Source organism: Musa acuminata, chromosome BXJ2-4 (genome assembly GCF_036884655.1).
Source record: "Musa acuminata AAA Group cultivar baxijiao chromosome BXJ2-4, Cavendish_Baxijiao_AAA, whole genome shotgun sequence".
Taxonomy (NCBI): domain Eukaryota; kingdom Viridiplantae; phylum Streptophyta; class Magnoliopsida; order Zingiberales; family Musaceae; genus Musa; species Musa acuminata.
This window is the reverse complement of record NC_088341.1, coordinates 38724884-38740161: the sequence shown is the minus strand read 5'-3', so window position 1 is coordinate 38740161 and position 15278 is coordinate 38724884. Positions and strand designations below refer to the sequence as shown.

The following is a 15278-nucleotide window of genomic DNA, read 5'->3' as shown; positions in this document are numbered from 1 at the left end:
CCTGCTCTTTCTTGGATTCTGCGATCTTCCCACTTCCATTTAAGGTACTGCCACTTTATTAGGGGAGGAAAGACCTGTCCTGTGTTTCATCAATGTCAAAGCATTAAGATTCTCTCGAGTATAACCTATCGATCTCACGATCTTCCTGGTTTTCTTGCTGTCTTAGAAGAGTTCCAAAGAGGACGACTAAACAATCGTCGTCTAAACAAAGGTGATGGGAGAGGGCAGTCTTGGAAGGCATTAATCTGCATGCAAACCGGTGCATTAAATCATTGATTGATTCAAGTAATTGTGGAAGGGCAGAAGCAGATGAAGAGGGGCAACTTTCATCATTTGAATAGTAAAAAAGGAAAAAAAAAACAATCTTTTAGCTTCAAGTCCAGTATTAAATCGAGATCATGTACATGGACTTTGGCCAATCATCTAATAAAACGTGAATCAATCGGTGATCATGAGGTGTCTGCAAATCTTGCCCCTCGTTTCTGCACTCGGCGGCCAACCAAACAAATCAACGCTGGAAGCATTCAAGCATTGATCTTCTTCTCCACTCGGCCAGAGTAAGCCCAGTAGGGTTTTGCAGGTGTGCGGACAAGAGCCTTCACTCCGAGTGGGTTCTCCTTGCTCTGCGTATCGGCATGAAAAATGATGAATCATGGCTATCAAAATTATGGCAACAAAGATCGTAAAGGCACACATTCAATTCGGTTCTGGTAAATGAGAGACTTAGCAAAAGACGAGTACGATGAAATTACCATTTGACAGGTTCCAGCCTCGGTATTGCAAACAGGGTAGTCACGAGGGCAGCAACTGGAGTGATCATCACAGCAGGTAGCAGCCTCCAGAGGGCAGCATCCCCAGGCAAAGCAGTAGCCATTGTACTCGTAGACACAACAGCAGGTGGTGCTCGACGGGCAGGAGTAGTAGTTGTCGCAAACGGTCGGTGGGTTCACCGGGGAGGGCGGGGACGGACCAGGGTTCGGTGGATTCTGGCTCTTCTTTACGGGGTAAGAAGCTTCCATGGCGATACCACACTTGCCGGTGGATGCATTCACGTTCCGCTCCATCCTGATGTAGCCCGCCTCTCCCCAGTCTCCTCCCCATGAGTTCCTAACGATCCAGTAGTCCGTGCCGTTCTCTGTGCCATAGCCTACCGCTGCGACGCCATGGTCCAGCTCGGTCCCGCATCTTCCAGTGAATATCCCCTAAATTATGTGGGGAAAAAAAAAAAAAATTTTCAGCAGAAAGTGCTATTATAGATGAAAGATTTATTCAGCGATACGAAGAACAAGATGTTCGTACAGATGATCTTCGATAAGACCATCCAATTCGACATAATATAAACGACAGATTTGCTGTCTAGCTTCCAGGGATGAATTATTTAAGTAAACATAATCTGGGAATAATCACTATTTAGGGAAACAAACAAAGAAATATATTATGTTATGCCCTTTTAATTCCCTTAAATTCATGAGAATAATCACTTGAAGCAGCAACCACATACCGACTGGTAGAATTGGAACTCCCTGCCACCGGCTTCAATGGCGACACTCACGGGCTGGCTTGCCACAGCCTTCTGCAGCGCCTTCTCATCATTCTCCGGAACGTCTTCATACCCATCGATGGTGACGACCTTGGCGTTCTTCTGCGATCGTCAAACGACAAAGCTAATCCCCGTGAGAACATGAATGAAATCATGACAACAACAGTCAAGATTGGTACCCTGTTATGGTCGCACGAGCCATCTCGAGCTCTGTAGGGGTAATCGTCCTCGGTGTCGATGCCGCCATTGTTGACGATGAAGTCGAAGGCGTAGTCCATGAGGCCGCCATTGCAGCCCTGGTTGTAGGCCGTGTCGCAGTCCACCAGCTCCTGCTCCGACAGGCTTATCAGCTCCCCCGTCACGATCTGGTTTATGCCCTCCACTGCAGCAACAGTCGAGAACGCCCAGCAGCTCCCTGCACAACCATTCAAGAGTTAGCATTTGATGATGGATTTGCTGATCACGAGATCTTGCTTGGGAGAGGGGAAAGGAAAGAGGAGGGGGAGACTCACCACAGCTGCCTTGGTTCTTGACGGCGGCGACGGCGCCTTTGGCCCTCCAGTCCACCGAGTCCGGCAACACATCGCCGGCTCCCTCGTACCGGTAGCGGTCGGCAGCCACCCGGCTCCGGCGGGCGACGCCACGGCCCTTGGCGCCCAAGTACAACGCCCGGAACTCCTCGTTGGTGAGGTCGGCGAAGCGGTTGAGGCCGAGGCGGAACCGTTGCCGCCCGGCGTCGGCGGCCGCGTTGTGGCCGTCGACGAAGTGGAGGTTGTCCTTGAAGACCTCAAACCGCGCCTCCTTCTCCCCCAGCGCGTTGTACGCCCTGCCGTGCCTGGCCAGCCAGCCCTCGTAGATCCTTCGCATCTCGTCCTCGCTTCGCTCCAGCCCCCGGACGCCGTGCTCCTCGTTGTAGGAGACGATGGACATGTCCGGCGCGGCGAGGCCGGCGGCAAGGCCGGAGAGGAAGAGGAGGGCGGCGGCGAGGAAATACTTGGAAGCCATCATGATTCCAGAGGAAACAATAGGAAAGGTGGGCTTTCGATGCGTTGGGGGGTCGAAGGGTGAGGCCTTTTTATAGTGGAAGGGACGGTGGTCATCGGAACTCGGAAAGATGGGGTTAAAATAGCACTGACGGCATAATTTAGCTGGTCTTGGACCTTTTTGACTGCATTATACGCCCAGGAATACTGCAGCTGATAGGTGAGGCGGTGGTTGTAATAGAAAATGACAGCGGAGGAGTCGCACATGGACGGAGGGGAGGGAAGGATTATGGGCCAAGGAAAGCAAAGGTGCGGCTTCGAAGTCGGGAGGAGAGAAGAAGAACGGCTTAAATTAGTCATCTTCATCCATCTCCACCCACATCGTCCCTTCTTCGACTCTTCAATCCGTAGTCGGTCTCAACCAAAGATGTAGGGAATGCGGTGGCCGTCGTATGTAAGTGAAGTCATCGGAAAGCATTAAATTGAGGTGGCGGTGATCAAGCTACTCGGTCAGTCTGGCGAAGGTTCATTGAATATAGAGCAACTCGCTCACTGTGCATGGGGAAACACGACCGCAGAGCCACTCTGCTCCCTCTTTTTCAGAGGCAGCACAGGAACAGTAGTTGGTCTCGTGACCGGCCGAAAGGGCCATTGATCGCGTCGGGATGACGCACCTGAATGCATCGAATGGCACGAGGGATATGATGATAGACCAGAAGAGAAGCTCCATGCAGCAGAGACACGTAACGCGTGTGTGATGCAAAGGACAACGTCAGACTTCCGTAATATGTGATACAGCATGGAGGAATGCCAATCCTTCGATCATACCAAAAAATTAAATATAAAAATTAAAAATTAAAAATCACATTAAAAGGGCAAATTTATTTGAAAAAAAAATTTCCTTTTTTTTCCCACTTAACATTCTTTTTTTTTTTTATATAATATCTTTATTCTATAAAACATGAGATTTCTTTTATCTCATTTATAAGTGGACTGATACTAGTGGTAAAGACTCATTTAAAACATGAGATTTCGTTTGCCACTATCGAGATATCATTTAGGTATCATCATAATTGACAATGACATCACCTTTCGACCCTTCGATGTCTAGTGATGTAGTAACCGCAATAAAACTAGTCAACTTATAGCTCGACTCTAACACCTAACAACGAGGACCCACCCAGGAATGAGAATAACCACTCCATGAAATTCGCTATTGCCCTCCACTTATGATCGAATTGACGATGCCGAAGATGAAGTACCCTGACATGAGGGTGATGGCATGATCAAAGACAATAAAGGAGGGTGAGGGCAAAGATGCAAATGAGGACACAATGATGAGACCTTAGCAATGCCTTAATAGCGATGGATGAACGAGGGATAGAGATAATCATTGGGTGGAGGCTATAGGTAATTTTATCTTTTAAAAAATAAGAAGCAAGAAAAAAATAAAAAATATTTTATGAAAAAAAAGAAAACTTGTGATTTTTTTAAAGAATTTACCTATTAAAAAAATAAAATATCAATCCTTTAGCTAATTAAGATTCGACACTATTCGGATTGCATCATCGAGGATACTCTTTCAAATTTTCATATGATCTTTTAGTAACTTGATATGCAGTGTTACAGGACACACAAGTTTCATTGAAGGAGTGTTTAAACCATAATATTTAAACTTAAAATAATAATACTCATTCATCTAATCCTATAAATTAATTCAATTTTTCTTTCAGATCATATTATAGTGGTGTCACAAAGCACGAGCTAGAGAAGACTGCCCGGATGGATCGATCTCAACCTTTGGATCCAAATTAATTATGTGTAACGTAAGACAGATATTAGATTGTTCTTGATTTGATGAAGATATTGGTCTAATTGACATTCAATCATTAGACACAAGATATTAGGAGTACAACTCATAGTTCATTGTCATTATTTGTCGTTCCCACGATATGTATTTTATTTGTCCAAAATGATGGCAAGGTTAACTTGACATGTTGATGAAAGTGGGTTTGTCCACTGAATCAAGAATGCAATTAAATGACATTGTGATATTTTCTAATTTTAGTATATGAATTGTTAATTATTATGGAAAGATAATTATTACATAACGATATCATTGATGCCGTGATCAGCTGAATATAGTTTTTTTTTTGTATATCATTGATATATTCAAAGTATGGTCAAAGTGTCTCCAAGTAGAAAACACTAAGTGCTCGATGTACCATCTACATAAAAACTGAGGTCACGAGAGATTTTTTGACTTATCTCTCTAGCACTTAAATTAGTAATTCAAGGTATATAAGTGTGGTCTAAAAATAATCTTCCTTATAATTCTCCTAAAAATAATCTTTTATATCTAACAAGAGAACGAAGAATATTCCGTGGAGTCTTTTAGAACGAGATAGTACAAAATCATCTCCTTTAGCCTTTTGTTCATGTCTCGAGTAATTCATAATTGTTGTCTTAGACTTATATAGACAGATAAAAAAGATAGATCTTGTCTTCTTATGCTGATTGGGCTACTACATGTCGAGTCCATATAGGAGTGAATATTTTTTCTATCACCGGTTGAGTTCGAGGCAATTTATACCCATAAAAATTTTTCTACCATTCTCATTATAATACAAGAGTTCATTACCGATGGCTAACATTTAGATATGATCATCAAAGGATTTAGTTTATCATACCCAGATGCATTTTTTATATGAAAATACCGATCCCAATAAAGGCCATTACTATTTTGAATTAATATATATGGATCCTTTATCGTTGTTGAATTTGGTATAAAATAATATATAATAATAATAAAATTTATTTTATATCTTTGACCTAATGGAGCCTAAGTTTTTACTTACCAGACTTTTACACCATGAATACAAAATATTTATAGTGATGCATCAAACTCAATAAAGTTTAAGAATTTTAGTAAATGTAGTATTAAGTAAAATTTTGGTTGTCCAGTTATTAATTTGGATCCAACTGAGGTCATCTTATGTGTCTATTTAAGAGTGATGTGATATTAGAATAAATAAAATTCGCCAATACCCTATACAAAATCTATGTAAAGAGTATCTATCCTCTATAAAGTCCCTTTGATATTTATGTTTGTTTCTTGTTCCAAGGATTCAACAAAGTAACTAAGTCTATGAATATATATGCTGAGCCTTTCTATCATGTTGTATGAGACTATTACATTTGATGGTTAAATGTTAAAAATAATTATACACCTTCCTCGACTATATGTACGATTGTGTAGAATCAAATCTAGAAGATGTGAGGTAGTGATTGGTTGAGTGTTGAACCAATTTTCTAGTTGATTTTTTTTTTTTTGCTAAGTGATGAATACAAGATTTAAGTCCATGACCGAATGACTAAATCTCTATTAGCTAAGTTATCGAATAAGATTGAGATATCAAATTGATGCGAGTGATTTATCGACTCAATAACGATGATACATCGATCGATCAAGAGTCATTAACATGTCAATAGCCATTCATGTGTGACAATCCTCATATATCACATAGCTAGTAAAACTTTGATTCCTATGATAATATTTTATGATCTTACTCTCGTCTTCGCCGCTTATTATTGGATCACAATAAAATGAATGAATAATAATGTTATAAGGAGAAACAGGTGCACTAAGCATGGGCAGACGAGATGAACTGAAAATGCTGACTTGGTGATCCGTAAATGCATGATTTCATCATCATCATCATCATATATATATATATATATATATATATATATATATATATATATATATATGGGGTTGACTATTATGATCATGATTGTTTCATGGAGTGTTATAAAGCCGCTCATGAGCAGGTCACCCACACTTGGATGTGGGTAATGATGAGCTGTCGTTTTTTTAAGATGTTGCGCTAATAGATATATTGTGGAGAGGCTCTATTTCTTTTTATAGGTTTAGCTACCTCATATAAGGATTAAGATGAAAAACAAAAAAAAAGTTTAGCTATGGACATGGAAAAAAATTTAGGTCAACTAAACACTTCTTCAAATTGTTCGCCCATTTACACCGAGGGCATCGGCTCGAAATCATTGGACAATAAGTCAAACATTGGGGAGGTAAAAAACAACATAACATGATGTCTTGATAAAACTGAGCTCGTATCAATTTAACCAATATCTATGGAATTCGACTATGCACTTGTAACTGAGTTCACTAGCTAGTGAATTTTGTTATGAGAGGTGATAGAGATGAATCATGACACCCTCATATTTTTTCGTCATGTAAAATGGAGGTTTAGAGCTACCTATTCTCTATGATTATCGATAGGAGGTCACATCACCTGTCCCGACTTTTCGAAGTGGGTATACATGAACTACTCCTCATCGATCCCATAGTCAAAAAAATAAACTTGGCTTCATATTAATGGTCGATAATATGGCCCGACTTTGAGAGGACCATGCCTTGCCTGACCCGAAGAAGTAAGAAAGTTCGACCGGAGGCGTCATCTTGACATTCCCCAAACGTTGCCCGTGGAAGCACACGTTAGCAAGCCACCCGTATTAAATAGTTTTGCCACGCCAAGTAAGGGGAGCCTTGACAGAGGCCTGTCCGCTCTACCTAACGCCCAGGTATAAAAGTCATGCTCCGAGCCAAGTTGGGGCAAGCGAAAAAAAGAGACTCTCTACTCTCTTAATTACACTACTAATACTCTTCTCTTCCTCCCCCTTCACTTTCTTAACTTAAGTATCAGAGGAGTCCAACCGGGACACTCATGGCATAGGCTTGTTGTGGAAAGTCATCAATATAGTCTGGAGGTGCAATCAGAAGGCTACCCAACAAAAGGGACCGCTCAGCCCCTAAACCAGGCTTCTCCGCTCGAAAACTGAACCGCTCCTAGCAAACTAACTCTTCCTACAACTTCCTTATTCCCGCCCACAATGCCTACTCTCCACGTCGACTAGGAGTCACTAGGAGAGACCTACACTTTCGATAGTAAACCAATCCGGTTGACTCGCTAGTTGATAATCCCTGTGTGTTAACAAGAGGCTAACTATTTCACTCCAACTATAAAACTATTTTAACATTATGTGGTTACTAAATAAAAAAGATATGCTTATTGAGAGTATTGTTTGGCTTGGATATCGAGGTAGTTTATATTGCAACAATCACTTCGATTGTGTGGTTGATGTTAGATTATATAGTTCTATTTAGTTAGGTAAGATATATTATAGATATGATTAAATTCTGATTATGATTATTGACTAGTAGAAAAGAAGTCCAATTACGATAAGATTCCTTAAAGAATACTTTGATATGAGTGACTCTCCTAATTACTTATCTTAGACTGTTTACTCTCATCTCTAAATAGATAGGATCTCATGAGACTTAATGTGGATATGTGATATTATTGAGAGATTATAAATTTTCTTTCATCTCCCCTTTGTCCCTTGATTCATCACTCATAGCGGTCATATGAATAATAGAAAGAGAAGAGAAGGTGAATCTAACATTTGTTGTAGATCGGTATCGTAATAGCTTTTGAATCTAATGATGATGTATAATTTAATCTATCATTATTTGATTTTAATTTTTTGGTATTAAGGGTTTTCGTATAATAGTAGTATATTATGATTTTTATGCTCACAATTAGTATCAAAGTCATATTTTGAAGTCAAATACTTTAGATCGTAAAAGTATTTCAGATATATTTTATATTTAGATCTATTTATTAGCACTATTTACTTACAAAAAGGTATTATTTGATTTTGATTTATGATGCTTGAATAATCTATTTGTATTGTCGATCTACTTTCCATCTAGTTCGTCTTATCGTTTGTCTACAAGCAATGCGATTTTCCTCATGTTTCATAGATAGACCACTATTGACAGCTTGTTATTCATAACAGTATTGTTGAGGGCGATGACCTCCGGTGGTCGCTAGTCCAATCGTGGGCAATAATTATGTACGTAGTGAGATTATCATAAATGGTGACAATCGATGGTAGTCGACCTACCTTGAACATAAGCGACTGCAATAGCGCATACATTCAAGGTAGGTCGGCCATCGTTGGCTCATGAGCCCCAAAAGGGCAAAATTGTGTAGGCATGCCCAAAGCAAATAATTCCTCATGAGAATACGAGATCACACTAATGATGACCAAATGTTAACTTATCAGAATGACACTAGAAGAAGGGTCATGAGCCCTTGGCTCCCCTACGGGGTGAAGCACTGATAAGGATATTTAGTCTCGCATTGGTTGAGGAGTAAGAGAACCAAGGGCATATAAGCTCGCCGGGTCACCCTTACTCTTGGAGGCACCCTTTAGAGCTCACAAACCTCAATTTCTTATGAGCCTATGGGGTCGCACTAATGACGATCAAATGTTGACTTATCAAAATGGTGTTAGAAGATGGATCAACACTGATAATGATATTTAATCCTATATTGGTTGAGCCTATATGAAATTAGGTAGACTTTAACTGATAGTATTTTCAGATATTGATTATGTAAATTACCTTGATAATAATAAATTCACTTTATGTTTTATATTTATATTAGTTGGAGGGGTAATTTACATGAAAAAATATATAAAATAATGTATTATTACATTGTCAATAATAAAAGTTAATTTTACGATATTCTTTGAGGCCATTAATCAAGTTTTATGATCATAAAATTTTATCTCAGGATTTAGTGTTATTATACTTAATTGTCAAGTTACTAAAGATGCTTTATCATATATTACAATAGTTTTCTTTTCTAAAAATAGTAAGTTTTTTTAATAGTTCTATGCATTATATTATAAAATACTTAATGATTAGAGAAAAAAATCTAAAAATAGGTAATGACAATTAAGAACTTGAGTTCTACTATATTCATGGTTAATCCATTCATTTAGGACTTATAATCTAAAGTATTTAAAAGGACATATTCTTTTAATTGGGTTTATAAGTAACCCATAAAAAATGTGATGATTTATGTTGGAGTGCACATTATAATTAACATTTTTATTTATATTTATATATGTATATATTATGGTTGAATATGATAATAAGATTGTCTAGACAGAATAAATTATAATGATCATTTTGGACTACATCATGAAGGGCTAATAGTATTATAGTATATGAAAGAAAGTATGATATTAATGACATATAATTACTATGACTCACATTGATAGTCAGACTTAATGTAGTATTATGTTTATTGCACTTATTGGCCTATTTTATAAAATATGTATATATGTATAAAATATTTTTTTTAAATTTTAGAATTCAATTAAATAAATTATTTTTAAATAGATTTTTATTTTATTTATTTTAATTTTAATTTTTTATATTTTATCAATTAATGGGATTGGATGAGAGAATATTAAATTATATGATTTTATTTAATTAGGTAAGATATATTATAGATATGATTAGATTCCTAGTTATGGATCAATATAAATAAAATTCAATTCGGATGGCGACTCACTTAATATTATTGATTTGGAGTCTTATTTCATTGTTTCTTTTAGTCTAACTAATTAATGATGATTAGATTGATTAAAACAATATATTTTCTGATCAGAATTTTTAGGGTAAGGAAAAAAAAAAACTATTGACTTGGAGTCTTACACTTAATACTTTGCCCACAACCTAATATGTGCTAATCAAATTAAGATGATTCTGAGGTGGGTTCAATTCTAGAACAAGAAGCCATAAATTGGTGGATGTCGACAAGTCCGATGAATCGGTCATCGATGAGTACATCGTTGACATCACCGTCTTTTGAATACGACCTTATTCTTGAATGGGTCAAAGACGAATCCGCTGAGCAATCGTCGTCGACTCCACAACAATCATGTCTCGTATCAATTTCGGGTCCATTTAATTTGGAGCCATTATGTGAAGAAGTAGACTTTGATTGGCCATTCAAAACCTCTTGACATCATCATATCAAGCTTAGTTTGAAGTGTACTACACAGCAAACTAAAAGCACAAAGGGACACATAATTCATGTTAATGGATGAATATCATATATCTTTTTCTTTGTGCTAATTTTATAAAAGAATTTTCGCAAATTTATTAGTAATATTACGCCATTAGTTGGAATCTTTTGCGGTGTAGTTTGGGAGTCGTTGGAAATGGCTTTTGCCGGACCTCAATCTCAATACCAAGTCAAAGTTCAACAACATTTGTTATGGGTCACATTATGACATGACAACCTTTATGCACCGATGTAAATAAAAGATACACACAACTTGTGAGTTGTTCTATTCCTACTTTGTAGTTTTGTTTTTCTTTTTCTTTTTTTATTTTATAGGTGAAGCCATTGTTGTTTCATTCCTAACAACTCCTTTGTTTGCACTTTGGATTCTTTTATTAGTGTTTACATATTGACGGTCGAGATGAGGTGATAGGATAAAATCAATGGTTTGTGTCGGAAGAATTAATAATACGGTGTGATTGATTTTCGATATAAAATCAATGGACGTTTCTGCTTTTTCATAATTCTAAAAATACTCTGACATGACTCATGATAAAAATAATTTTTTTTCTTTTATGGAAACTCCCTAAGACTTATAGTATTTTTTTTATATCTCCATTAAAAATACTGTAAATCTATCAAAAAACATTGTAACTGAAACCCAATGAAAACTAATTTATATAAAAAATAAAATTTTAGATTATTATCCTTTTTTGTTTAGGAACAAAGTTAATAAAATAAAAATTATATTATATTTTTTTAAAAAGATGGTAAATCTATTCAGAAATATTGTAATTAAGGAATTAGACCAATAATCCAAAGTCGATGGACCAAAGTCACTATTGTGTTCTTTGAGAAATATTAAACAACTGAAGAAGAATTTAAAAAAAATTGTTTTTCTAAAAAAATATTTGTCACCAATTAATGCAAAAAAAAAGTAAAAAAAATAAATATACAAAAATATTAAGTTGCCTGTTGAGGGTGGAGCTGAGTCCAAGATGTGTGTTGTAATCCGCTCATGTTTGGTGACTGCCAACCTCAACAAAACAAGGAAGCTTCCAAATCCATGTCCAAAACACCACCTCCTCCTCCTCCCCTCTGTCCGGGCCCCGTCGTTTATCTCTCCTCCAATCTCCCTCTCTTCTGCTCTCCTCTCTATTCTCGTCGCTCTCGTCTTCCTTCAGATTCGGAAGCAATTCATAATTCTTGCCTAGTATGCCACCGACGAGCTGACGGCGGAACAAATCGGAGAGCAGAAGCAGATCGAACGGAGGTGGGTTAGGCAATGAAGCAAACGGCGGGGCAGCATCCGAACCGCCGGCCATACAGCGCCGCCGTGCCGGCAGAGGCAGCCGCCCTCAGGCCCCCGAGCTTCCTCTTCTGGTCCGCCGTCCACGTCCTCTGCTGCCTCGTCTCCGCCGCCCTCGGCTTCCGCTTCTCCCGCCTCCTCTTCCTCCTCCTCTTCTCCCCTGCATCCCACCATCACAACCACCACCACCACGTCCACCTCCTCCGCCAACCCCCCGCCGCCGTCATCCCCTTCCCCCCGCCGCCGCGGCCGGACCTCCCTCCCCATCCGCCCCCGCCCGCCGTAGCCGGCCGCGTCGGCGTCGGCCGTCACGGCATCCGCGTGCGGCCGTGGCCGCGCCCGGACCCCGCCGAGGTCGCGCGGGCCCACGAGATCCTCGTCCGCCTGCAGCAGGAACAGCGCCTCCGGTACGGAGTCAAGGATCCCCGCCCCGTCATCGTCGTCACCCCGACCTACGCCCGCACCTTCCAGGCCCTCCACCTCACCGGCCTCCTTCATTCCCTCATGCTCGTCCCCTACCCCCTCACCTGGCTCGTCGTCGAGGCCGGTGGCGTCTCCAACGAGACCGCAGCCCTCCTCGCCCATTCCAGCCTCCCGGTGGTCCACCTCCCCTTCCACGAGGACATGCCCGTTCTCTGGAACGACCGACACCGCTTCGAGGCCCGGATGCGCCTCCGCGCCCTCAGGTCCGACCTGTAGCGCCGTGTCTTCCTTTCCCCCTTACCCAAAATCATGTTTTTTCTGGATTCTAAACCGTGCTTTCTGGACGCAGAGTGATCAGGGAACGGCGGTTGGACGGCATCGTTGTGTTCGCGGACGACAGCAACGTCCACACCATGGAGCTATTCGACGAGATTCAAAAGGTGCAGTGGATGGGTGCGCTATCGGTCGGAATCCTGGCACATTCTGCGGCTCCCGACGCGACGGCTAAAAGGCAGCAGAGAGCAAGCGAGCAGGAGACCTCGCCATTGCCGATCCAAGGCCCGGCGTGCAACTCCTCGGGCCAATTGATCGGCTGGCACACCTTCAATTATCTGCCGTATGCCAAAAAAGCCGCCACCTTTGTCGGCGATGGGGTGACTGTGCTGCCGACGAAGCTCGAGTGGGCTGGATTCGTGCTGAACTCGAGATTGCTGTGGAAGGAGGCGGAGGGGAAGCCGAATTGGGCGCGTGATCTTGATGAGGTGGGAATTAGCGGGGAGGAGATTGAGAGCCCGCTGGATCTGTTGAAGGATGCTTCGTTCGTGGAGCCACTTGGGAACTGCGGGAAGAAGGTTCTGCTGTGGTGGCTTCGGGCCGAAGCTCGCTACGATAGCAAGTTCCCTAGTCGGTCAGTATCGCGAATCTCCTTTATGATAACATATAATGGGTAATGTATTTTCATTACGTGATGCCTTTCACTACTAAATTTTTCCAAAATATACTTGCACATGAGATTTAAGTAGTTAAACAACATAAGAACAAATACATACTGTATAATGCTTTTATTCAAGAAAAAATTAAGGTCTCATGGGAAGATATTAGTTCTTCAATGCTCAATCATAACAAAATAAGATAATCAAATCACTAATTTTAAACAATGAACACAATGATCTCTCTGGCACGGATGCCGTGGGCTTGGTTGGTATACTAAAACTTGTAATTTGATAATTCCATTTTTTTTACTCTATATGTTCAGATCAGATTATAAATTTAGATCCTCTTGTAAATTAGCCGTCATAGATCACTGGTTTGTGTTTTTGACAGCTCCTATTCTTGTTTAATAAGCCGAGTCAATGTGATTTGTCACACATGAGGACAGCCAATATTTCGCCCACATTGGCATATGTCTGATACGTAGAATAAAAGAAAATCTATGTTATCAATATATATAAAAATAGAACTTTTTTTTTTGAAAAATAATCATCTGCTGACCGTTTATATTGATTCTAGAATGTAACTCTGTAATGGTAGATATGATGTTTAATTTACATAAAGAATTGCATAGCAATTCATAAAATAAATGCTTAGCAAACACGATGCACTATAATTGATCTCAAAAGAGAGGATTTTTTTGTTTAATGTCGAGCAAGACAAATTGCTAAATGCTTGTTAGACCCTCTCCAAATTATAGTGCTTGCAAAAACTGCATATATTATATTGCCTTAAAAATGGAATATTCCTGTGAAAATTCACTCAACTGCTGTTGCAGATTTTGTTGGTTGTGTTGCTGTATGAGGAAAACTTTGTCCTATGTTACCTTATAGGGCATTTTGGCTTGTGTGCAGATGGGTGATAGATCCCCCTTTGGAAATTGTTGTTCCTGCAAAGCGAACTCCATGGCCTGATGCGCCTCCTGATCTCCCATATCAAAGGATTGCAAATGAAGGTGGTCATGTTGAAAAGCATGTTTCAAAGAAAGTTCGATCTTCCAGATCAAAACACAGCTCTCGCAATAAAAAGAAGCATGAGACACATGTAGATACACAGGTTTCCGAGATGTCCAGCGCACAAGAGAAGTGAGAGTCCAGCATAAGTATTTCCTGACACATTTCTAAGCGGCAACAGTGTGAAGAGGCTTGATTTTATTCCATTTAAAAGTATTTGTAAGCCCCGGAAGGTGTCCAGCAATCAAGATCTTGTTGTATCAGAGAGTAACAATTTGGTTCATTGATCTTCCTGGATTTGCTGATGGTGCTTCTCTCATTCACGAAGATGATCATGGAATGTAGGTTTACCTTCCGGTGATGTGGTTTAGAAGATGCTTTTCTACATGTTGCTTGTGGGTGAAATTTTAGCAGATATAAATACCAGGTTTGTTCTATTGTTTTTCGGATTCATCCAGCAGCACAATTTACCCATGACTGCTGTTGATCGACATCCTTTAGCTTTTACGTACTGTTGTAGCGATCTTCTGGCCTCCTTTTATCGTGTAATACATCAAAATTATGTTGATTTTCCATTCTCTAACACGACATTTATGCTATTTTTACTTTTGTTTCAAGAGGGACATCACTTCTGCTGTTGTTTCTTCAATTGCTGAATCTCTTGGACTTTGATGACTGTTAGGGCCATGAGAGGCCTTTCATTGCTTCAAATGCTGGCTCAAGAAGCTGCTGTTCTTAGTGAAGACCACAACATGGGCCATCATTCTCTGTTGGAAGAACTGTAGTTTGAAGAAGCTTCGGTCATTGCTACTTAACGCTAAAACTGATCGTGTTTGCCTCTGAACTTGGCAGAGCCATATTCCAGAATAGTGATGTTGAAGACCACGAAGAAGACAACAGTCAAAATCGTACGTCATTTCCAGCAGTTCCTTTTTGTGTTAGCAACTCTATCTACATTGGATTTGCTCTCTTAAATGCTGAAGAAGAAGAATGAACTCCATCGGATCCCTCCATACTTTTCTGCATCACGAAGAACCTCGTTGTGATCCCAATAAAAGAGACAAGATCACGGCTCTCCCGCCTCATGTTTTTCTGCTACTCTCGTCTTATGTGTTGGTGAATTGGGTGTCA

At 40.0% G+C, this 15278-nt stretch overlaps 2 protein-coding genes across 3 annotated transcripts; one reads left to right on the top strand and one right to left on the bottom strand.

Annotated features, from left to right (window-relative positions):
- Positions 1-279: 279 nt before the first annotated feature.
- Positions 280-2652, bottom strand: LOC103983200 (oryzain alpha chain). The gene is made up of 5 exons (XM_009400396.3): positions 2053-2652; positions 1720-1955; positions 1502-1642; positions 753-1202; positions 280-623 (listed from the first exon to the last, which is right to left on the bottom strand). The coding sequence occupies exons 1-5, from the start codon at positions 2546-2548 to the stop codon at positions 525-527; spliced, it is 1422 nt and encodes a 473-aa protein (XP_009398671.2). The 5' UTR covers positions 2549-2652; the 3' UTR covers positions 280-524.
- An 8710-nt stretch (positions 2653-11362) lies between these two features.
- On the top strand, positions 11363-14796 carry LOC135610779 (probable beta-1,4-xylosyltransferase IRX14). 2 transcript variants are annotated; one of them, XM_065105690.1, is made up of 3 exons: positions 11363-12467; positions 12554-13150; positions 14049-14796. In XM_065105690.1, the coding sequence occupies exons 1-3, from the start codon at positions 11758-11760 to the stop codon at positions 14281-14283; spliced, it is 1542 nt and encodes a 513-aa protein (XP_064961762.1). In that variant the 5' UTR covers positions 11363-11757; the 3' UTR covers positions 14284-14796. The 2 variants fall into 2 exon arrangements, with proteins under 2 accessions (XP_064961762.1, XP_064961763.1); XM_065105691.1 differs by having other exon boundaries at positions 11377-12467; positions 12554-13111.
- The last annotated feature ends 482 nt before the right edge of the window (positions 14797-15278 follow it).